Here is a 23906-nt window from a genome sequence, read left to right as displayed (position 1 = left end):
TTTGTGCTGCCTGCCGCAGAGCAGTGCAAGATGTGGCTCCGTGCTAGATAAATGGGGATACTTGGCCTGTTAATCTCATATGAAAATCAGCATTGGCTAGGAGTAGATGGGAGATCATTTTTAGTTGTTTGCTTTGTTGGATTTTTCAGGCTGGAGAATAACAATCTTCTTGGCAAGTCAGTAGCTGAAACTGCTTTGCAGCTTTATTTCAAAAGACACATATTGTCTGCTTGTCAAACTGTTGTCTTAAGTGCAATATGTATTGATACCAATGTGGTTTTTTAATAACTTTGTAGTTTAGTGTTGCTTAGAATACAAGTAGGTGGGGAGAAAACCCCTTAACAGCAGGATAGATTTCTGTTAGAAAATTCTACCTTGAAAGGGCATAAAATACATAATAATAATTTACCTCTTTCACCAAAAATATTGGGAATTTGTGGATGCATTTCATTTTGGCAAATGTAATTGTTTTAATACTGTTTTGTAAAACATCAGCATAGACAAGGAAAATAAACACAATAATTTAACTTCTTTAAAATTAAAGCCTTTGGGATATTTTATTTGACAAAAGAAAAGTTTAGGACATGACCAGACATGGTCATCTTGAGATTTTGGAAATTAAAAAAAAAACCTCCACAGTTCAGAAATTCTATTCTTTGATTTACTCTAATTATAAATTTATTTTATATTCAACAGTGGCAGGAGACCATTGAACTTGGCATTTTGCTGTTAGTTTTATTTGCTTGCTTGCTTGGTTTTAAACTATTTACTAAATGCTGAACTCTGGGCTGAATTCACGATATTCTTCAGGATTACCTTTAGAAATAAACTGCATTTTCAGCAATATTTTTTTAATATTGTTGACATTTTCCTAATGTCTAAATGTAGATGTAATTAATCTTAACAATGTTATATTACTATTAAATTTTCGCGGTGTAGTTGAAATACGCCACAGGCTCAGAAGCAAAAAGACCAGGCCATTTCTAAGATCCTTGCTTACAAATACTAGCATAGGGTGCATCTTACTGGATTTGATCGATCTCTTTTAGTGTTCGTGTTGTGCACAGACTGAAACATTAAATTGGAGTGAGTTGCAGAAGTCTCCAAGACAGTCTGTGACTGCCTGTGGTCCACAGAGGACTAAAAGGTAAAATTGTCCTGGTTTCTTGGTTTTAAGCTACTATTCGCAAAATATGAGAGTCGATACATCCAGTCCTTCCTAAAATCTTTTCCTTGCCAGTGGTGGGGGGATTTGCCATGGGAGGATACTCTTTTGCCGGGGGAAGGAGAAATTATTTGTGTTGTAAGTGAAGAAGGTCCCACAAAACATTTTTTCTAATTGGGTGCCGTTCTCACAGTGGAATGATTTGGGAATGTGTGTGCGGATACATTTGGAGTCCAAACCATTAGCTTATCATTTGAAAGAAGATCCCATTGCTGCTTATAAGCAACTAATCAAAAGCCAAACACTTCCAGAAAAGAAGCACGAAGACAAATCTAGGGTAGTGCTATGTTTAAACACATGCAGTAGGATTGAATACATCACAGATGAAGCAATAGTGAATTGATCCATTGCATCTATGGAAGATATCAGTAAAACAAAATGTCACTATTCAAGTTTTAAATATTAGGAATCCACCCATTGTTGTCCCAGGTGGACTCCGTTTCACTAGAGAGCCCTGCAGCAATTCGAAGCATACTTTCTCCCCCTTCTCCATTTCTGCCATAGCAAAAGTTGTCATGGTGTTTCCATTTGGTGTTTTCCTCTGACTACTTGCAAGAGTTCTTTTGTACCCACGGCTAAAGGAGAGTTGTCCTAATGCTGGTCCTGAGCTGAACTCCACAGAGATCACAAACAGGTAGACACCTTTATGTGGTGCTTTAAAGTAGCCATGTTCAGGGAAATAGCTGTTTCCATAATTGATGTAAGTTTCATTAAACCTCAGAGTCTTTTCTTTATCCTTTCTTTCTGAGAATCCCACATGGAATGCCACCAGTGAGTCTGAAAAAGAAAGAGGAACAGGATTTTAGTCGCGAGTGCTCTTCTCTCCCCGGGATCATCAGGGTGGGAGATAGGGTGAAGCCCTATCAGGCCCGATTTCTGTATGCTCCTTTGTAGAGCTAAATGCTTGAAATGGGTATGTGCCTGGGATTAGATCAAATGGTTCCCTGGAAATATCTGAACTGCTACTCTTGGAAAAGTATAAGGCTGAGACCACCCAGGAAAAAAAAAAAGGTAGCACTTCTTTGCTGTCCTAAAAATAAATTGGTTTGAAATACATTCTCTGCTTATTCAGTCTTAACTACAGTTTTGCAGCCTAAAGGGGCTGATTTTTGCTCTATGTTTTATGTCCATAACAAAGGCTACAATCATAGAAGCTAAAGCTGTGGTGGTTGTAATTACCAGGTGCTTACGGCCACATGTTTACAGGGAAAGGGAACTGGCCAGTCACAGTGAAGTATAAGCTGAAAACTTGTCTCTGAAGCTTAGCAATAACAGAGAGAGCATGCTCTCTGGTCAGTCCTTCCTGTTCCACTTGTGCCAATTATAGCAGTTCATTCAATGTGCCTGTCCATGGTAGGAAGGATTTGATCTTTGAGTATGTTCCTTCCAGACTCATATAACAGAGGAAAAAGAAGCAAGACCTGGAAGCCTAGCACTCCCCATCACCTTCAAAAGAGAAAACTGCTACTACGTTAATACGAGCATCTACAAACAAAATTTGTGTTCTAAATATATAAAGTTGCATTAGTTCAAGGCCAATTTCCCAGCTGCTATAATGGTTGTGATTTTATTGGCCTCAAGTAAAGTGCAGCAGTGTTATCAACTTGGTTCTCACTCAAACTGCTTATTTTGGTGGAGGGGGAGGATGTGAATAATGTCAGAATTTCTCCCTCCGGCATCCCACAAGATACCTGGTAAGTCTTACAACTAATATGCTCTGTGTGTGTAACTTACAGCAGGGCCCAGAAAGAAACTAGACCTGCACATGAGCAAGTAAAAGAAAAGAACCCACCTTTTTCCAAAAGTTCTGTCTGCACTGTATTTCTTCCACTTATCATTTGTGTATTTTCTCTGTGCTTCTCGGGCTTTTTCTTGTCTCTCTGCTTGTCTTGACCTTTCTGTTGCCTTCTCACTTTTCTGGTCAGCATTGACTGAATCTTTGCAACATCCAGACTTATATTTGAGGCAACTAAATCTTCATTGCTTCCAAACAGCTTTTTAAAAATCAGCAGATGTTCCTCCAGCTTCCGCTTGATGGTTGCTAAATCTGATGAGAGAATTTCCACAGAAATGTTGAGTGGCTCAATTACATTTGCTATTGTGTGATTGCAGCAAAGATTCATGTCACTTCTGGATTCATGCCTCTTAATTGCCAGGCTCAGGTGTTTGATATCATTCTTCAGAGTCATGATATCGTTATAAGCTGAGCTATCCAAGGAGTCATCTTTGGCAGCCTCATAGTTGGGTTCCATATGTTCTACGATGCTGTGTTGACTACTAACTTCATCTAGAGTAGAGGATGTTTGCGTTTCTTCTTTGGGATGCTTAGGAGATGTACGAGCATCATGATTATTCTGTTGACCTCTCTCCAAGAGATGAGATCTCTTTATAAGAGATTCTAAAGTCCTATTTTGTTCTTGGAGTTTATCAGAGATATGTCTGAGAGATTCTTGCAGCTGAAATACTGATGATATTAGGATACTAGGATCTTCTTCAAACAAGACTTCCATAAATTCTTCTCCCAGTAAAGCCTCCAGTGCTGCTTCATGCCGCATGGCATCTTCCAAAAGAGAGACGAAAGAACTGTTGAGATACTTGATGTGTCGATGAATCTCTTCATCTTTCTTCTTCAAGAAGCCTATGTCTTCTGAAAAAGCCGTAACTTGCGACTGAAGCTGTCTGTTTTCTTCTTGACGGAGATTAAGGGACTGATGGATAGATGGAAAAGCTGAGGAGAGCTCTTCAATTTCATTCCTCAAGAGATCTCTGAAAACTGACTCTAAGTGCTTCATATCTTTTAAAGTTGATTGGGTGCCTTCAAGGGAATAAGTGATATTCTTTAAATCTTCCTCCAGTACGTCAGTGTCAGAAGATATTCTCTGGCAATTACATTCCTCCATGTACCTCAACAGATCTGAATAGTTTTCCCGAAGATTTGAGAGAGTATAGTTAAGCTCTGATACCTGCCTTTCCATTGCTGCTTTGTTTTCTTCCATAATAACCGATTTCTCCATTAAAGTTATTGTAAGATCCTCTGGCCTATACTTTGAGATATTTTTTTTTAACTCTTTAAACCACCTTTCTAAAACTGCAATATTCTGAAAGGCCACATCTGACTCCATGTAAAGTTCTTTAAGCTGCTTTGCATGCCCTGCCAGAACGTCATTTATTTGTCTGATGGTTAACTGGGTATTTTCATCTTTGGGACCATGATGTGAGGAGAGTTCTGTTAAATTTTTTTTCAAAGTCTCAAATTTATTTTCAAGATTGTTTTGCTCTTGTTTCATGTTTGATATGCTGCTGTTCAAAGCTAAGAAGTGGGACTGCTGTATCTTATGAAACTTCTTGAGCTTTGTGTCGGTATCTGCCTTGATCATGGTGAGATTATAGTGAATACTAGCCTGCTGCATTTGCAATCGGTTCTCTATATCTCTTTTCACCTGATCAACTTTCACTACATTTTCTTGGACTTTTGATTCAAACTTAGTTCCCAGCTCCTGGAATTCCTTCTTGGGCACAGTGCTCTCTTGGAATCTTTCTATGCTTTTCTTGTTGGCTTCCACGTCATGGGACAGGTTTCTTACCATGTTTGAGAGGTTCTGTAAGCTTCTGTTGAAGCTTGTCCACATTGGGTTAAAATGTTTCCTTAGAAAATTCTCCACATGGGGAAACAAAACCTGCTGCAGAAGTCTTTCCTGTAGATCTGTTAACACAGTTTAAAAAGATTAATTTAATTAAATTTAAATTCTGCTTTTGGAACACATCTTAGTCTGGCCAGGGTAACTCAGCTATGTTTCTACAGTAACTGCCATCTTACTCCCCAAAATCTGACCATATGATAAATTTTGACAATTGCAAAAATAGCCTGATTTTAAATCAAGGTTACTGTGAGGCACATTGTGTCTTTTGAGTCTGCAGAGAGTAACTTAGATATGTATTGACTGCCTCATTTAAGTCATAAAAATACTACATTTTGAAACCCCTGTACGAGCATTTTTGTAAGTGGCCATAACTGCCCATTTTCACAGCAGTTCTTGGCTGATGGGCTCTTGCTTATTTGACTGTCTCATAATGTTGTTCTTTTTCTGATGCTTTCTACAATGCACCTTCTACTTTATGAAGTTATACAGCTTCTTAACAGCTGAATATTCCAGGCCAGGACTAAATAACTTGAAAAATCTGTGAGGTACGTGTACTAGGTGTGAATTATACTAAGGCTTGATTTCTAACTTTAATGTTCAAACTTGAGTGCCTTGAAGTTCACTGAGGACAATAGTCTAACATTAGAAAATGTGTCTGTGGCCAGTGGCTCACATTAGTAGGTCAAATTCCATAGCTCTTTTTTTCTCACTCCTATATATGGCAGGAATAATGTTCCAGAGAAGGGTTGAATGTTACAGTTTTTTTACATACACCGGTCTGATATTCCGCACATCAGAGTATATAGCATGAGTATGAAAAAAGAACAAAAACTAAATCTAAGCTCTGCATCCCCATAGAAGAGAAGAAGTCGTAGAAGCAGAATAGTAAGCTAACAAATTTTAGGTATAAGCAACCTCTCTGTTCTGTGGTTAAGGCCACAAGGATTCTGGAGGAATCTGCCTTTTATCTCATTTCCCATTTCAATTTACTCTTGAATTTGGTTCATTCGTGTTGGGATTGCAGCCATTTTTTTCTCTCCTTAGAAGCAACCAGCAGACCAAGGAATAACAGGGTGGTTCGGTTTTTTTTAAGTTTTCTTTCTGCTCTGTGTGGTTTTACAGGGCCTATTGGCAGGCTGGTAATTCTGCGTCAGACCTCTCACCTGAATTGCTCTGGTTCACTTCTAACACCATGCTTGTACCGTTGTTTTCAAATATTCTCTGTAAGTCACCTAAGTTGCTGACTGCTTGATGAATATCACTTTGAAGATCATCCAGTAAAGCCTCATGATTTTGAATGACTTCCAACATTTTTCTTGAATCCACTGATGTTGACACTAATCACAAGATTAAAAAAACAAAGTCATGCAACGGAGTGCAGCGACCAGGCGACAGGTATTCCTACAAGACCTCTGAGAACACCTGTGTACTTTTTGCTCTGAAAATTTTGTGCTGACATTTAGGGGGTTTGTTGATTTATAGCACCTTAACTCATGGTTTCTTTGCAGAGGTTTTTTTCAACAGTGATGAAAACGTAATATATTTAAATATTAAGAGAACTACAGCCACACTAGCCATGATGGCAGTAAAATGCTCTTCATTTAAAATCTCCCCGTGCCATAAAAATGTTCTGGAATGATAACTCCTTTCAAGGCATTGACTGAAAGGATAGCAAGGTTTAACAACCCAGAATAAAAGGAGAGAATGAAAGAGCCATTGAGGCGTTCCACTAAGGAACCAGAAGCGTGGGGTGTGAGCATCATAGCTGACTCTTACTGAGGGGTCCTTTAAATGATGTTATTCTAAATAAATACCTGCTGATTTGAGCTGTAGGTTTCAAAGTGTACACTGAAAGCTGCAGAAACTGGTATATCCCCACTGTGCCATCCTGGAGGCCTCTTGCCCTCCAGGGTTACCTTTGACCTTTAATGTTTTATAAACTTAAGTCGTGCAAAGTAACTGCTTATTCATTTAGTGCTGAGAGCATGATGTAAAGATGACTCTCTTTGAGAGCTGCAATACTACCCTAAAACCAATTGCTAGAAGATACTTAATAGCACTGCAATCCACACCATTTCCCAGAGGGTAAGGGAAGATCCTTCTTGGATACTTAGATTGGTAGGATGGAGTGCCCAAGATACAGATCTACAGTACCTTGTAATAGTCTCAAAGCTACTGGGTAGTTGCTCTAAAACAGCGTTTTGAATAGATTGTTTTTCTGGTAGACTTCTGAGCATGGTGTGCTTTCCTGTGAATCCACTTAGCAGAGCAATGGGTTAAACATCCATGCCATTGACAGGTTTAGCACTCTGTACCAGCTGGCATTCTCACTAGGTATCGCTGATGACCAGCCAGCATACAACTTCGAAACTTTTGGATGCTTTGTCTAAAGCATTCATGTAGTGTTACAGCAGAAGCCCTTATTTATGCCAATAAATCTAGTTGTGTAAAAACTTTCCCAGATAACACTTTCACTAGAGATATTGTCCATAGCTTATCATGTTAAAATTGCACCTAAAAAATACATCTTTTTTTCTGATCAGTGACTGAGAGGTAAAAGAATGGCAAGCAAAATAACTTCAAGCACATACTGTGGTTTGAGAACTCCTCTTCCCGTCCTTCAGTTTGATTTTGTGGCACCAGAATAAAATTGGGATCTGCAATTGAGATGTAATACATCTGTGAAAATGTTTTAGATGCAGAAACTGCTACAGTTCAGCGAGGCAATGCAGGACAATTTCATGTGTAGTGTAACTGATGTGGAGACAGGCTTCTGCATTGCAGGTTTCTTAGGGAAAGAACATATTGTCTGAAGAATTTACTTAGCTTGTAGTACAGCACTGGCATACAACATTGCATAAATGGTAATGCGATGCAGTAGGGTGGAGGTTTTTAACTCGCGCTGAGTTATTGCCCCTAAGAAGTCTATTGCAAACAGTTTGGATTTTTTGGTTTGGGTTTTTTGTTGTTTTGGGTTTTTTTTTCTGGGGGTCCTATCAAAAGATCTGCAAATTCCTCTTCCTTGTTCCACAGTTACCTGAACATTCTGGTGGCACCAGCTGCAGCGAGTGATGCTGTACAAATGAGGAGGTAAAGATGGAGCAGCTGGTTTTGGTCAATAAGTGTAACGAAGGAGAGACTAAACTAGAAGCACTGCATTTGGTAATAGCTTTCCAACATGAAAGTTGGAAAATAAATGAAGGTTAGGCTATGGCATCACCTAGAGATAAATCTATGAACAAAAGCTATCTGTGAAGAAAAGCTAAACCTACAGAGATGAAAACAGGCCCACTTTATCTATGGGTGATTAGACATAGATTGTGTGAAAATTTTCACACAGATATTTGCCTTTTTTGCTATGGTTGCCTTAATTGCAAGAGGGAATTACCTTTTATCTGTTTAAATTCTCTTTCTGCTTTTGGAGTATTACTTGCTAAATCGTGCCAATGCCATGAAGCACTCCAGTTTTTACACCACATTGTCTCCCCTCTCTTTTACTTAGCAGCTGCACACATCATTATTCAACAGTGCAAAGAGTTGTAGTAGTTTATTGTATGTAAAGGCTATTGCTAGAGCTTCCATGGAATTAACAGCCTGGGCTCTGTTCATGTGTTGTAGAGCTGCTCCCTGCTCTAGGAGCCAGTGTCTGCAGCCAGGGTAAACAGAGAGGAGGCAGCAATGCAGGCTGGAGAGCGAGCGCTGCCTATCTTGTGTGAACTTGGGTACGCTGTGATTTCCCTAGCCAGATGGCTTCATCCAGTAAACTGACCGTAGGGGCATTTAACATACTAGTGTTGCTTTCTGATGTCACCCGTTTCTACCTGGAATTAGGCATTCTTAGATGGACTTGTACATCTGACAGGCCTCCCAGGTGAATGAATACCTTCCTCTGTGATTACAAAGGTGCTACTAAGAGAAGAATAAGTAGCTAATGCTATTAGCTACTAATTGCAGCTAATTATGACTACTCCTTGTTTCAAGGTGTCAGTGATTTGGGGCATAGCAAACCAAAGGAAATAAGGCATCGATTCTCAAAAAAAGCGAAAACAAATAGGCAAACTTATTTCTTGCCACCGTGACTGGCATTTAGTCATTAATTCTCACGCTTGTTCTCTAGCTTTCCTTACCACGCTGTTCACAGTCCTTGCCAATAAATCCAGGGCAGCATTTCCACTGCAAAGACTTCAAAACCTTCTGTTTCACTTGATAGACTGGCTTCAGAGCTGTCCTGTACCTGGGGAGTAAGGGTCTGGGCGTTAGATTCCAACTTACTGTCAGTTGGCGTCACTCGGGGTGAGTTCACTGACTCTAGCAGCAGTCTGGTGCCAAGCCTGTCCTAGATGACTAATGCAGAACGCAGTTAAGACATTTGTCATAAACTGTATCACTGCTGTTTAGTAAAACATTTAGGCAGTCCACAGCAATTTTTTACCCCTACATAAGATTGCTTTTCAGGATTACTGCCTACAACAGGAGGTGTGTGCACATTCTTACATGCAGACAGAATATAACTACTATTCAGTGAGCAGGGCTCCAGTGTTCTGCCTCATGCATTATTGTTCTTCAGTAGAGATTTTTTTCCAAACATGTTGGCACTCATCTGATGCAAGTCTCAGAAATGTCACAGATGGCAAATTTATCTATCTATCAGAAACGCAACTGTAATACTTATTGTAATAGAGTCCTTTGCAATGAAGTTTGGACTGAGTTTGAACTTTTGTAATATTCTGATGAGTTGTAGAGAAAGTTTTATTTTTAAACAAATATTCCAAAATGTCACCGGTACCAAGAAAGATAAAAATTTGTTTAAAAACTCCACTAGAAATAATCATGAACCTTTGGTTTTTTTGTTCAGAGAAATTATTTGTGTTAACAAATAGCAAAAGCATTTTTGCAGCCACGTAACTACATAGATGTGAAAACATGCAGGTAAGTATAAATATTACTTCACTTCAAAAGTGTGTTGTGAGTCAACGTCTCCCAACTTTAAAAATGTATCAGTCCTAGTACCTTAAGATACACTATTGGCTTTCACCAGTAGTCTTTGGGCAGCCAGTCCTTCTGAAAGAAGAGTAAGCACTTGGGCAGTTGCACATCTCTAACTCCTGCCACGTAAATGGTCTCACTGATGGCCACAGGCAGAGATATTTTTTTTTTAAGTTATATCTGTGTATTATGACCTGAAAATCATGGAAAAGGTATGGTCTGTGGGTTTTGCTGAATAAACATGTGGGAAGATTTGAAAAATCACTTAATCAGCTTGTAGTCATGTACTTGATGGCTTGGAAAGGCAATTGTTCTCCCAGGTTACTTCAATGCCTGATCACCTTTGGTATGTAAGTCAGACCCTACATCACTTTGGTATTAAACTGAGTTGATGCTTTAATTCTTTTTAAAATGTGTCATTAAATACTTTTGAAAATATCATTTAGATACTTCAGAGAAAATTCTGTTTTCTTAAGTGGTTTTATTTAGGATACTTACATGATCTTCTGGCAGTCTGGTGCTCCGTTTAGACAGGGCTGTTGGGAGTTGACAATGTACTTCTCCTTCATGCAGGCTTCTATGTATGTTACCAGCCGGGACTGCATGAAGGAGCACCAGTTCCTAGTTGAAGAAAGACATGGGAAAGGAATTTGAAGTAGGTCTTCTTAACTCTCTGCTTGTAACAGTGCCAAGGAAGAGTGAAATGCAGAAGGGCCTTCTATTCCCCCCCCCCTTTTTTTTTTCCCCAGCTGGATGATGAGGAAGGCGGAAAATGCTTGCTAGATTCTCCCTCCACTCCCAGTTCATTTGTTTTCATTTGGGATGTTTATCTGAGTTTGTTACAAAGGGGTTGATTGTCTGAACTTTGATGCATTAGTTCCATTTCCAGTCCTTTCATTTAGCAGGAGAAATTTCCAACCCATGATAACCTGCAGGTTAATGTCACTTTAAATGTCAAATTGCCTTTCTCGGCATGTTGCCATTTCAGATGCCTAATGACTGACTCATTGGGTTGAGGCAGACTGCTTCTGAAAACTTGATCCCACATAAACTCCATTAATAATCAATGTCTTCCTAAGTATTACTTCTTCAAGATAATATAGTAACTGATTGGATTTTATTAATTAGACTAGCTTTGAAATTATTTGTCCCATTACCCGCAGGAAAATAATATTGGAAAAATGAGGGTTGTTTTCTTGGGTTTTAGTTTTATGCTTCTAGCAAGGACAAGGTGAGTTTTACTAGTGTGGTAAATTTTCCAAGTTGCAAAAGGGGTTTGAGGCCTTCATCACTCCCTCATGGTAAAGCACCTGCAGAGGAAACAGCTCTCTAATTGTCATGAAATCCGCTGTCCTGGTTGAAGACCACTTGAATCTCCAAAACTGAGCTACTCTGTTATGTTAGATGTCCATGTGACAGGTATATTAGTAATGGCAAGAACTGGTCATTATAGTTGGTTTTTTAACATTGTTCTTCCTGATACTGCCACTGGCAATTCAGTACTTGAAAGTTTGTCACTGGGAAGTTTGAACACCCAAGAGTAAATCTGATGAGTGCTATCTTCACATGATTTGGGTTTTTCCCCCTCTGTCTGCCATCTAGCACTCACATGGCAAGTCCAGGATAAGAAGGGGATCAGGCCCAGTCAGCATGGGTTTATGAAAGACAGGTCCTGCTTGACCAACCTGATCTCCCTCTGTGACAAGGTGACCCACCTAGTGGATGAGGGAAAGGCTGTGGATGTTGTCTACCTTGACTTCAGCAAGGCCTTTGACACTGTCTCTCATGGCATACTCCTTGAGAAACTGGCGTCTCGTGGCCTGGATAAGTGTACTCTTTGCTGGGTGAAAAACTGGCTGGATGGACAAGCCCAGAGAATAGAGATGAATGGAGTGAAATCCAGTTGGCGGCGGGTCACAAGTGGTGTTCCTCAGGGCTCGGTGTTGGGGCCGGTTCTGTTTAATATCTTTATCAATGATTTGGATGAGGGGATTGAGTGCACCCTCAGCAAGTTCACAGACGACACCAAGTTGGGAGGGAGGGTCGATCTGCTTGAGGGTAGGGAGGCTCTACAGAGAGATGTGGACAGGCTGGATCGATGGGCTGAGGCCAATTGTATGAAGTTCAACAAGGCCAAGTGCCGGGTCCTGCACTTCAGTCATGGCAACCCCGTGCAGCGCTACAGGCTTGGGGAAGAGTGGCTGGAAAGCTGCCCGGCAGAGAAAGACCTGGGCGTGCTGGTTGACAGCCGGATGAATATGAGCCAGCAGTGGGCCCAGGTGGCCAAGGAGGCCAACGGCATCCTGGCCTGTATCAGAAATAGCGTGGCCAGCAGGAGCAGGGAGGTGGTTGTTCCCCTGTACTGGGCACTGGTGAGGCCGCACCTCGAGTCCTGTGTTCAGTTTTGGGCCCCTCACTACAGGAAAGACATGGAGGTGCTGGAGCGTGTCCAGAGAAGGGCAACCAAGTTGGTGAGGGGCCTGGAGCACAAGTCTTAAGAGGAGCAGCTGAGGGAACTGGGGTTATTTAGTCTGGAGGAGAGGAGGCTGAGGGGAGACCTTATGGCTCTCTACAACTACCTGAAGGGGGTTGTAGTGAGGTGGGTCCTGGTCTCTTCTGTCAGGTGGCTGGAGAGAGGACGAGAGGAAATGGCCTCAAGTTGAGGCAGGGGAGGTTTACGTTGGATATTAGGAAAAATTTTTTTACTGAGAGGGTTGTCAAACATTGGAACAGACTGCCCAGGGAAGTGGTTGAGTCACCATCCCTGGAGGTATTCAAAAAGCGAGTGGACAGGGTACTTCAGGACATGGTTTAGTAGGCATGGTTAATGGTTGGACTCGATGATCTTGAAGGACTTTTCCAACCTAAATGATTCTATGATTCTATCTCTAGGGGTCTGCTGTTCTACCTCCAGTAGCCATTTGTTCTACCTTTGCAGCCATTACTATGAGCTTTAGAGCTTGCGGGTGTCAATATATGCAGCCTATCTGTTTAAATGAAGCCTGGAGAAAAATTAGGAATCATATTATATGCCATTATGCATACCACTAAATTCCCTTCCTGTAAGAAATCAACATTAGTTTCTCAGCACAAAAGTAATATCAGACCTTATGCAGTACTGATCATGTCGGTTGGGGTATTTGGAGACATCAGGAAGTTCTTGTATTCCATGAGTTTGTCAGAGCTTGTGTTATAATGGTGTAGGGCATTGTGTGTGGGAGAGAGCTGTGGCTGATAAAGCAACAGCTGAACTTTAGGCAGTATATTTTTAAATGGGAACACAGGAACCAAATCTCTGATAATCAGCATATATGGAAAAAGTTTGCCCCTCCGAGAGAGTTGCAGAAACAATGGGGAACTGAGTCCCACACAAAAGCAGAAGCTGCGGCTGGGTGGCCAGGAGAACGGGGGGAAGCTGGAAATGTCAGGAGGGAAGGGCAGACAGCCTGGGCTAGCGGGGAACAGTTCACCAGGCTTGCTGGCACATAGACAGCTTTTTTTGCTCCCCCATTTCTTAAGGAAAATGTGATGGCGATTTCAGCGAACACTCATGCAAGCAAAATTCTTCATCTCTTAGAAGCAGGGGCAGGAATCTGGCAAAGCCTGTGGCGCTGGGAAGGCTGAACAGGAAAGCAGGCTGCTGCAGCTTTTGTTGTGATTGCAAGCCAAAAGAACTGGTTTGATGAGCTGTAGTTTTAAGGCCTTTGCAAGTGACTGGGGGAACTTCTGTGCCTATTATCAGTGGGAGTCTTGTTTCCTATGGGACTGAACCAGAAGACAAATCCTCAAGTTTTTATTAAATCATTACTCTTCAAGAGTCAAATGTTCTGCTTGTGTCGCTGGGAGATGCAGTTAAAGCCAGCAGACCAACACGCATGCTCTGGCTGATGTCTGCCTCTGAGGTGTGCATAGGTCCGCCAGGCTTTATAAGGCTGCATTGCTTTTCAGTGGTTGGTGTAAGATGAGTAACTCTGAAACGGAGACCTGATCTGTGCTTGTATTTAGGCTGTCCTCTCTCACGTGTCTGGCAAGCCATAGTTAGGAGTGGCTTTCCCCCCCTCAAATCCTCTCTGCTTTTCTTTCTGGGGAAATAGTGACCAGGCACTGCTGCTGCAGCTTGCTGGCGTCGTTGCTAGGTGCAGTATCTTGGGTCTGCCTTCAGGATGCCTGCCAGGAGTCTGCCTTCAGTGTGGAAACCTTCCTTTAAAAAAGGATTCTTTGGCTTTAGTGTTTTGTTCTTTCCTAATGAAAACAATCCACGCCCCATGAATCATCATCTGGGCTGAGTTGTTTTTCCCACCATACACAGCTCCCAAACAAGTCCTTTGAGTCATGTAAGCCATACAAATCTAAACCAAATGTTTACATGCATCACCACATGTGTGAGCAAAAATGTGGCATCGTGTGACTGTATTTTTGCTATATCGCACATGTAAATGTGCACACACGTTTAGTAGAAAATACAAGGATTCCTTTTCAAAACCTGTTAATGTGGTGGGCTTCCCACTTGTAGAAGGGGGTTACGTTGTATCAGAAGTTCAATCAGTGGTTGATCCCAACTTGATGCCTACTTTGGACAGTTATTAGCTTTATGTAGAATGAATAGCATGAAAAATAGGGAATTTGATAGACTCTCAATAAAAACTTCCTTTAGTGGTTAGTCACCTTTCTTTATGTCCATTTTTCTCCTCACTAGTTCTCTCTCTCACTTGGTCTTAAAGCTTATTTGTGGAGCTGAAGGGCTACATAATATCATTTTTTAATTTTAATTGCAAAAACTTCTAGTGGTTTTGAGTTCCATGAAGCTTATTAAAATTTATTCTTTCATCAAATAAGTAAATAAAGCCTATCTTTCCCATCTGTAATGAGCTGCAATATAGATACATGTGCCCAAAGATGAAACTTTTATTGCAGTATTTTTTGTGCATCTTGTCAAATGCTTTCTTTAAGGAAACTTTGCTATCTGTAACTAAAAATACTCCTTAACTGTATTAACCTTGAAGGAAAATATGTCGTTCTTTAATGTTAAGTAGAACAATGTAAAGACTGAGAAAGGCTTTATCTAAAGTTCAGTGAGGCAAGCAGGAGTTCTTCTGCTGGCACCACTGGGCTCTGAATCAGGCTATGAAGTTTCAAAGAGCTGCTCTTTCACAAATAGCACTTTATTTAGCTGGTTTCTGGAACACAGCAGCTTTGTGTTCTGCTTCTGCATTTTTTCCCCTCTTTGTAATTATGTCGCTTCATTCACTGAATATATAACCAACTTAACACCCTCTGCTTTTATTCTCTTTAATACAGTTTCCTTTTGATTCAAGCTTCTGCTGCCAAGGAGAGAGAGTAGAAAAAAGTTCCTCATGTGAGGAGAGCAGAAGAGCTTTCTCTCCAGTCTGGTGAATGGTAAAGTTTATCACAATACTGCAAGTTAGAGCAACACTTGAGGGAACCCTAACAAATTCAGAGCTACAGATATTTCATTTGCTCAGTTGCTTTTCCTGTTTTACATTCCAAGCAAATTAATCCTTTTTTTTAAATCAGGAAACAAGCGTCTGAATAATTTTCTTTGCTAGACTAGGTGTTCTTTTTCCTAGGCTTTATTCTAATCTCCTTATTGAATAGAGTCTTCACATGCAGCTATCCACTTTTGCCTTATTTTGAGGCAAGTATATTCTTGTCTCTGAGGTTAAATACATCTGATGACAAAGCATTCTGTATTTAGATAAGATTCAGCAAATTTAGGTTAGCTCAAGCTCCTTTTATTTGAACCTTTAAGATCTTTAAACTAAAAACTGATCTTAAAATTATTTTTTTCTTATGTTGGATAATATTTCCACTTTTACTGAAACATAGCAAAATGCAGGCAGTTCTCTCTCTGATTCTAGGATTGGGCTGGGCCACTTTATGTCATAGCAAACAAAATAAAACCCACAGAACCAGGAGATAAAGTGAGATGGCTGGTCTGCAGTAATTATCGCTCTGCTCAGATTAATATGGGGTAGTCTCTTTTTTTCACATGCTGCCACGCAGACAATTGCAGCATGATAGCGAGTGTGAGTAATGCCCCCCAGCTCAGCTACGTACTTACTTTATTTTTCTTAGTTACACATTCTCATGATTGGCACTGCAGTGCATAATTTTAGACACTTCCTAGGTCAGTGGAATTTTTGCCTGAACAAAAGCTTCAGGACTTCAGGATATTGTTTTTCCCTAAGTTTTGTTATTCCTTTGGCTGTACTAGTACAACAGAGTTGTCCTTCGCATTGGTTTCCTCAGGTTTCTATTCTCAAGGAAGCCAGTTTCTGTAATTACTTTGAAAACTCCTGTCCAGCCATTCCTGTGTCTACCACTAACAGAGCGCAAAACTTTTCAGGTCCATAATGCTTTCCTTTTCTATACAGTGCAAAAGGCACCAGATAATCAATTATTGCTGCTTAAGTGTGCTACAAGATAACAATAGAGGACTATGTTCTTCTAATTTAAATGAGCATTTTTCCATTGACTTGTACAGAATAATTCCTGATTTATAGCAGTTGAAGCAGAAAAAAAGAATGAGGCTTTAGCTATGGAATAACCGCCATGTTCTGTTTTTCCCTCAGTGCAAAATTCTGACAAGAAAAAGCAGCCTCAATAAAACAGACGTAAAATACCACATTTAAATTAATCTAAACTGGGACTATGCACATCAGTTTTAAGTCAGACATATCTTTTTATTAGTTATGGAATGCAGAAGATGTTCTGCTGTTGAAAAAGGTGCTGGCTCTCTGCAGGAACATGATGTGTCACTGGGTTTTTAATTAGCAGACAGCAAGTGATCACTGGTGGTCTATCAGTGAATTCTCCAGCTTTTCCCTAGCAGCCAGCAGCCCTGTATTACAATCAGACAGCAGAAACTCATATTTCTCCATCTTTCCCTTAGGATGAGTAGAGCTCCCTCTCAGGCAGGGCCTGGGATCTTCTTGAGACTCATCCTGTGAACCACACTGGTTTTCACTGGGGTTTAAGCAGACTAATTGATTTGCAGTTTACCTTAACAAGATGGGCTGAAAAGAGTGGCAGTGGTAGTTTCAAATATGGTGATTTCCATACAGTCCTGGAAGTCTTCCAGAGTCCTGAGTAATGCTGGTTGAATGCTGCTTTTATTCCAACAGTAGTGCCATTAGTCTGTTATCATTTGGGACTTGTCCTGCAAAATGTCCTAAAAACTTAGTGCAGTGAAGGCTTTCTGAGCAAATCCAGTCCTGAACCTCGACCCTCACTGGGACCTCAAGAGAAAGCAGGCTTGGCTGGGAGCTGGTTTTGAGCCAAATCCAATTGTTGTACAAGCTACTTCAGATAAATAAATGCAAGAGGTTTTTCCTCTTCAGAAAGCATCCACAGCCAGTGCCTCATTTACATTATCCTCCCCAGAATAGAAGCTCTACAGCCTGTTCAGAGGGCAGCTTACACTTGAATTTCATCTTTTGATTCCTGCAGACTTAAGTTCACCCCTACTTATAGCACACTCCTTTCTCAGACCTTGTGTCGAAGCAGGAATTACAGCCAGTGGCCACCTACTACCACAGCTGTGCTGATGCCAGCATGTCAAAAATGCATGGGAAGTCAAGCTTCCCAGATGACACGCACTCAGGGTGCAGACAGTGTGCACCAAGGTTTGCCCCGATCATATTTTGGGCGTGAGTGTCGTTTTGTTCAGGGTTGGCCACTGATCACTCTTTCAAGGGATGTTGACCCAGGCAAGTAGGAAGGCATCAGATCCACGTGGTAATAGTGCTGATGGTGTTCTGTGGCTGTGCTGAAAGGAGAGATCCCTTGCTATCTGCTGAAAGAATGGATTGCTGCAGCTTGTGCTAATGAGCTGTGAAATAAAGCAACCCTTTGGCACAGGGGGTTTGATAACTCCTGTATCACATGCAATGAAGCTGTGTCATTTGCATCAAACATGCTAATGGGGAGCCATTCCACCTGCAGCTGTGCAGCTCAACAAGAGCCAAATATCGGAGAATTTCCTAAAGTCCTGAAAGGAGCCAAGTGCCTAACTTTGATAGGAAACCATTGCTTCTGTTAATGAACTTGGCACTGCGAAAGCTATTGTTGAGCACTCAATGGCCCTTCCACTGGTTTGCAGGATGTCTGAGGCCGAAGATCACATTTAGCTGCATTTCATCCAAACCTGTTTTATTTTAAGCATATGTTCTGTGCCCCTTTGTTGGGGAAATTTCAGTATCCCATAAGCTTCCTACGAAAGTCCCCATCTAGTTTTGAAGAAATAGATGAGTCAGTGTGAAAATGGTCTTAATTAAATCAATGGATGTTTTCCTGTAAAAGCAGGCAAAAAATCAAGCTATTAAGATTGAGCATTGTTCTGACTTTCTTTAGAATAAGACTGATTGGGGTTTTCTCTGCTTGTCTACCCTTTGGAGGATAGTTGTTCTGTATTTTGACACACTGGGTAATCATAAAAATGTGGCTGTCTTGGTGCCGAATTAGAGGAAGAGCTCTGTGTTTCAGTGAGATAACAACGCACCTGGCTGGCATCAGGAAGCCTCCCCCTAATCAAGGGTGACTTCACAGAATCCTGTGTCCAAAACTCAAAACATGTTAATGCAATTAAGGATTTACTTATGCTGAAGATTTCTGCCTTTCCTATTTATATTTCAGATAGTGGGGTTTGGGGATATTTTAATTTTTTTTTTACTTTTTCTTTTTTTTGCTGACATAGTAATTGTAAGAAAAATCCCAACAAATGACAGGCTGAATGTGTGTTTGTGGATTAAAGAGAAAGAAGGAAAACTAAACCACCTACCCAACTGGAGGGCAAATCCAAAACAGGGGCTACTTGGCAATGAATACACTTTTGGAAAGACAGAGAAGTTCTGTGACGCTTTGTCATAGATGGGGAAACCAGCTTTAGTTGCCCTGCTCCTTCCCATTTCATCACCACAGTCCATTTCTCCCTTACTGGGCGAGCCATCTGTTTGGGGACCGACTGTCAGTGTGGTTACTGAGGGGGGAAGTTAAAAATAACCTCTGCTTTTTCCTAAGATTATTTTTAACCTGGAATGCTTAAGTCATCTGGTTTACAGTGTTACTTGACAGACGGGTCAGGCCAACTGAGGGTACAGGCAGGTTTGAGCTTTGCTGTCAGGGCTAGCTTGTGATGGGATTGCACCTTTTAGATGCTTCATTTAACTTTTTTTTTTTTTTTAAGGAAATATGAACACTAAGTGCATGAAATCTGAGTTGTCAACCTGACTGTTCTTGGTGTTGAGGGCACATAGATTAGATTAAAGCTGGCTGGCTGCGATTCTGCTCAGTGCTGAGAAAAGGTAGGAGCCTTGGTCTACAGTGCTCCACCAACGGTGCTTCAGTTCATTGCTTGATTTGAGAAATAATCTGTTTGTAGGGAGTGACAGCAAGGCCTTCTGAATGTGATTACAATAGAGGTCTTTCCAGGGCCAGGGGACCTTTCCTTTCGAAGGCAGAATTGCCCTGTTCCTGGCCCCCATACAGCTGCATGGAGAAGGACACGTGTGTCCAGGTCTTTCTGCCCAGGTCTGAACCGTACAGCCTACGGGAGGGCACACAGCTCTATACTTACGTGGCCCTCTCCTTCAGCTCCCCTGAGGTAGGCTCAGCACCATGCCTTGTTCAGGCATGTGTCACTACCAAATATTTGATGGAAGTGGCTCTAAAGAAAGAAAAATCTCCAAGGTGGCTTGTCAATTTAGGACAAGTTTTCACAAACTATGAGGTATGCCTTCCACATAGCAATTGTCAGGATGAGAATAGTGGTGTATTATCTCATTGACATATTTATTCTCCCTTCCAATATGACTTGATCAGACAGCAGTTGAATTGGTTACACCTAGTGGTAAGTATTAGAGTAGGCAATGAGCTAATACAAAGCTAATGCAAAGCTAATGCAAGCTCTTATTTGATATTTACTGGGTCACTTTTAGAACTTCCACATACCTGATCGTGTCCCAGGCAGCTTTTCAAGCCTCATTTTGGCTACCTGTATCCACACATGGGAAAGCCACCAGTAATAACAAGCGTTCCCATGAAGTTCTGCATTAGGCATCCGTTTTATATGGGAAATGAAGCGTGAAAATGTATTTCTTGTCTATTTTGGGTATTAGGCACTGAATATGAAATCCAGAACCTGTTTTTACTGTTCTTACTCTTCATCTTCTATTGCTAAAACAGATGCTAATATAGTCCAGCAATTTCACAGTACAGATCTCTTCATATGCTTGTGCTTTCATTTCCCTTTTTAATTCTGCTGAAAGTTTGGGTACACATGGATCCATTTCCCTCAGACATAGAATTAAGTATCTAAAGCCAAACCGATCAGCTCCTATGAGGCACAGCTGCTGGGGAGAAAAGAAAAAAAAAAGTGATTTCCTTTGGAAAATTGGCCTCCTTTGATAGATTTGATTTTCTAAGTAACATGTGCAAACACCTGTCCGCTTTGAACATGCAGAGCTTCTCCTGTTTGCTCAGATATAAGCAACAGCTGAGATACTAAACTGTTACCTAGTTCTTCCTCAAAAGAATAGTTGAAACAAGAGGGTTATTATCCACACATTTCTCTTTTTAAAAAAGTCACCTAAAGGCCAGTGACTTCTTACCGATTTTCTTGTTTTAAAACTCTTATTAGAATAATCTTGTTATTCTGAGAGGAATTCATTAGTAAGGTAATATATCCAAGCATTTGACTGGGATCTAATGAGTTATTTCACCTGATGTGTTGAAGTAGAAACCAGAGAATTCTGTCTGACTAATTACCTTGGACGTATTAGTTGTGATATTATTCAAATAACTGCAATAAGAAAAACAATACTATGAATTTTTTAAAAATGTAAGAATATTTTGTAACAACCACTATTCCTAACACATAGGGAAAATAGCAAGAGGTTGGAGAAAAACACATCTTTTTTGTTAGAAAATTGTGAGAGTCAAAACTTTGTCTCAGAGACAAAGTCACCATAGATTTTATTTGTTTGTCTCCTGTATGTTCTGAAAATAAAGTATTTTCTTATTTCAAAAGCAAACTAGAAGTGGGACATAGTTTTGGTAGAAAATTGTTTAATGGCATGTTTTTATGTCCCTATATCTCCCAATTCCTGATTAACTCCTGATGCTTTTTTTCTTGCTCTCCTCTTTAGAAATATAAGCCCAGTTCCTTGATGTTTTTTCCAGAGCATGTGTCACACTTGTAGGGAGGAAATACCAGGTTCATGACAATTTCTTGTCTATGCATAGCAGGGCACTCCAGCCATGAGCAGCTGACATGCACTTGAGGACTTCAGGCTCTCAAGGTACATTGCTGCAACCATTTGCAATGATTTTTAGAACTTGGAGTGCAGTTACAAGGGGAGCCATGCTGTCCCTTCTTATTTGCACTTTCTCCCCTCACTTTTGGACATAATTCCTCTCAAAGTCTCAAATTTCTTTCACAAGACATACCAGCTTCCTGGGCTTGTGTGCACTATAAACTTGATGGCTCTAGCAAAAGAACAAATACATTAAAGCTATTGCTAGGCTCGATTCTGATTGCCTGTAGTCATCGATACAGCTTTATAATTGGGAAGAATGTTATGATTTGACTTCTTATGTAACTGTCTCCATAAAAGGAGGAAGTATTTCTCTTCTTGGGAGGAAATTAGGATGAGTAATAGTTGGTGCTGAACTGAATTACACAAGCTGGTGCTGAACAAAGTTACATAGCAAAGGAAGAAATCCCTATTAGGACAGTATATTACAGCATCTTGCTGACCTATATCTGCACCTTTTTACACTGTTGAATTTTCATAGTACTTATAGTTTTCAGAATGCTTTCGGCATTTCAACCAGCAGTCAAATGATTACCACCTTGCAGCATAACGTGCAAGTCCAGAGTACCGCTTAGGCTTTGTTTTCCTTCCTCTGACAGTGTCTGAAATGCATTAACCAGGAGTTGGTGAATTAACAGTGCATGCATGTCATTATTGAACACTACCCATCAGGAAACTGGAAGTCAGCACTTACGGGCTTTAGAAAATGACTTAAGGTTAATGGTGGGAGGTACAGATTTTGGAGAAGATGTAGTATGAAGGACAACAGGGTTTTAATACACTCGCCACACTACACACAAAAGGGAGGCCTTAATTTTACACGTAGATGAGATTAGAAACAAGATTGCATACTTTAGTGTGCATGATAAGGGACGCATGACATGAGCAAAGTTTTGTATTCTCCTTCCATCTTCCTTTTCTGTTTCCTCAAGAGCATTTTAAGGGAAAAATACCAGGGCATCCTAAAGCACTGAGCTGTGAACAGCACTCGCTGTGCTGCTGTTTCAGCTCTCCCAAACAGGGCTCTGCAGTACCCATCCATCAGGGCTATAAAAGATTCATTCACTGTCTTGCTTGGGTTTCATCTATTTTAAACATTTAGAGACCTACTTACGTGCCCTGTAAAACTTACAATAATCATAGTGTTTGGAAATCTTTCTAGTGAAGCACATGCCTTTTCCATGCAGGATGGCTACTTTTCTGCTATAAATTATCATGAGAAGCATTTCATTGTCACAAAAACCTTTTGGAGGGGTTGAACTTGTAGTCATTTTCATGCTTATATATTATTCCTTACTTTGGTATATTTACTCCTCACTATTTTTATTTTGCTAGCATCCTGCCATTCTCTTTCCCTCTCCATTTCCAAGGCCCAAGTCTGCAGCCAGGCACATCCCGGTGATGGGCAAAGGTTGCCATGGTCAGCAAAAATAATCAGCATTGCTTTGTGATGAGAAAAAGTCAGTAAGTTAATTTCCTCTAGTTCTGCTTTGCCAGAAATAGTGTTTTATTTTATGGTGCTACAGCAGAACTGGAAGGCTTCACATCTGCCAGGTATGTCCAGACCCCGAACCCCATTCTGCTGTCTTGGACTAGGCAAAGAGCCAGTCCCATTGGTGGTTTCATCCTCCACAAGCAATTCAGCTTTCTGTTTCTGTAGTTAAACCATTTAACCTCCTCCTGTTTGGTTATAGATTGGTCCCTAAAATCTAATATATTTTAATGAGAAACTTCTTTGGAAAATGGTCCTTTATCAACAGGGTATAAAGGTATCAGGCAGGATTGCACGATCATTACATGTAAGACAGACACATTAATGTACTTACCCATTTCGGGACTGTGGGCTTGCAGCTTCAAAATCCTCTCTCTCTTCCCGATGTGAGGAGATCACGCTTGAAGGGTAATCTTGAGTATCCTCCCTGAGCCTTTCTGCTTCCCAATAACCTTCTTCCTCATGCGACAGAGGAGTCCTCTGGGGGTATGCAGAGGTCTCATAAATTTGTGGCTTCGAGCTGTGCACTGAACCAGCACGATACCCATGATGGTCTGAGTGTTTGACCAGCTTTGCCAATGCTATTGTATTACAGATGAGCAAAAGCTTCACTAGCATCGTGGGGTTTTTCCCACCCAGTTACACCTGTCTCTTGTTCTCCTCTCTGAAGCTCAGCCTGGATTAATTCAGGAATGCCCTGGCAATATTCTTTAACTGGAAAGTTGGAAGAAGGAAAGGAAAAAAAAAAAAAAAAAATTTGTAACAAAGAGCGGAAAAAGCTTTTGACCCTCCCAGCTACTCTGGAAATGTCCGTGGCTATTGAACAATGTGAGTCTGGTTCCTGTGTGGGGCTCAAACGTCTCTGACAGAGGGGGGAAAAAAAAGGTGGTAGGAATATAGCTTATTCAAGGAACTTCTGAGCTTGGCTGCCTTCTAAACTTATCTGTGAACAGGAACTCAGCTTCTATCAACTGCCTTCTCCCTCAGGCACAGGAAAAGGATGTTAGCTTAAAGGAAAGGAAGAGAAAAGAAAGGAAAGAAAATACTGAGTGGTGTAACAGACTCTCGTTACAGTCCCAGAAAATGTCACAGACCTGCTTGCTCCAGTATCTGCACGTGGGTTTTTTTTCTACAACTTAAAGGCTGAAATACCCTGGCTTTAGCAGCAGAATATTCATGGTATGTACACCAAATTATGGGCATTAAGGGATTTGGAGTAAATGCACAGC

At 40.8% G+C, this 23906-nt stretch overlaps 1 protein-coding gene across 1 annotated transcript; it reads right to left on the bottom strand.

The window, feature by feature from the left end:
- Window positions 1–1500: 1500 nt before the first annotated feature.
- Window positions 1501–23295, bottom strand: MMRN2 (multimerin 2). Its single transcript, XM_010567873.1, has 7 exons — window positions 23012–23295; window positions 10351–10473; window positions 8994–9100; window positions 7458–7523; window positions 6030–6203; window positions 3018–4928; window positions 1501–2002 (listed from the first exon to the last, which is right to left on the bottom strand). The coding sequence occupies exons 1-7, from the start codon at window positions 23293–23295 to the stop codon at window positions 1614–1616; spliced, it is 3054 nt and encodes a 1017-aa protein (XP_010566175.1). The 3' UTR covers window positions 1501–1613.
- Between the last annotated feature and the right edge of the window lie 611 nt (window positions 23296–23906).

The sequence above is a fragment of the Haliaeetus leucocephalus genome, unplaced genomic scaffold (genome assembly GCF_000737465.1).
Source record: "Haliaeetus leucocephalus isolate CR32 unplaced genomic scaffold, Haliaeetus_leucocephalus-4.0 Scaffold229, whole genome shotgun sequence".
Classification (NCBI taxonomy): Eukaryota; Metazoa; Chordata; class Aves; order Accipitriformes; family Accipitridae; genus Haliaeetus; species Haliaeetus leucocephalus.
Note: the sequence above shows the minus strand (reverse complement) of the source record. Positions and strands in the feature narration are given on the sequence as shown.

What these genes read in the sequence shown, in the direction of transcription:
- MMRN2 (XM_010567873.1), bottom strand. Translation starts at nt 23,295, where the DNA reads ATGCTAGTGAAGCTTTTGCTCATCTGTAATACAATAGCATTGGCAAAG. An exon ending in CCAGACTGCCAGAAGATCAT is followed by an intron (nt 9,101 to 10,350) that starts GTAAGTATCCTA and finishes CTTACTCCCCAG; the next exon opens with GTACAGGACAGCTCTGAAGC. An exon ending in GACAGAACTTTTGGAAAAAG is followed by an intron (nt 2,003 to 3,017) that starts GTGGGTTCTTTT and finishes TTTCTTTTTCAG; the next exon opens with ACTCACTGGTGGCATTCCAT.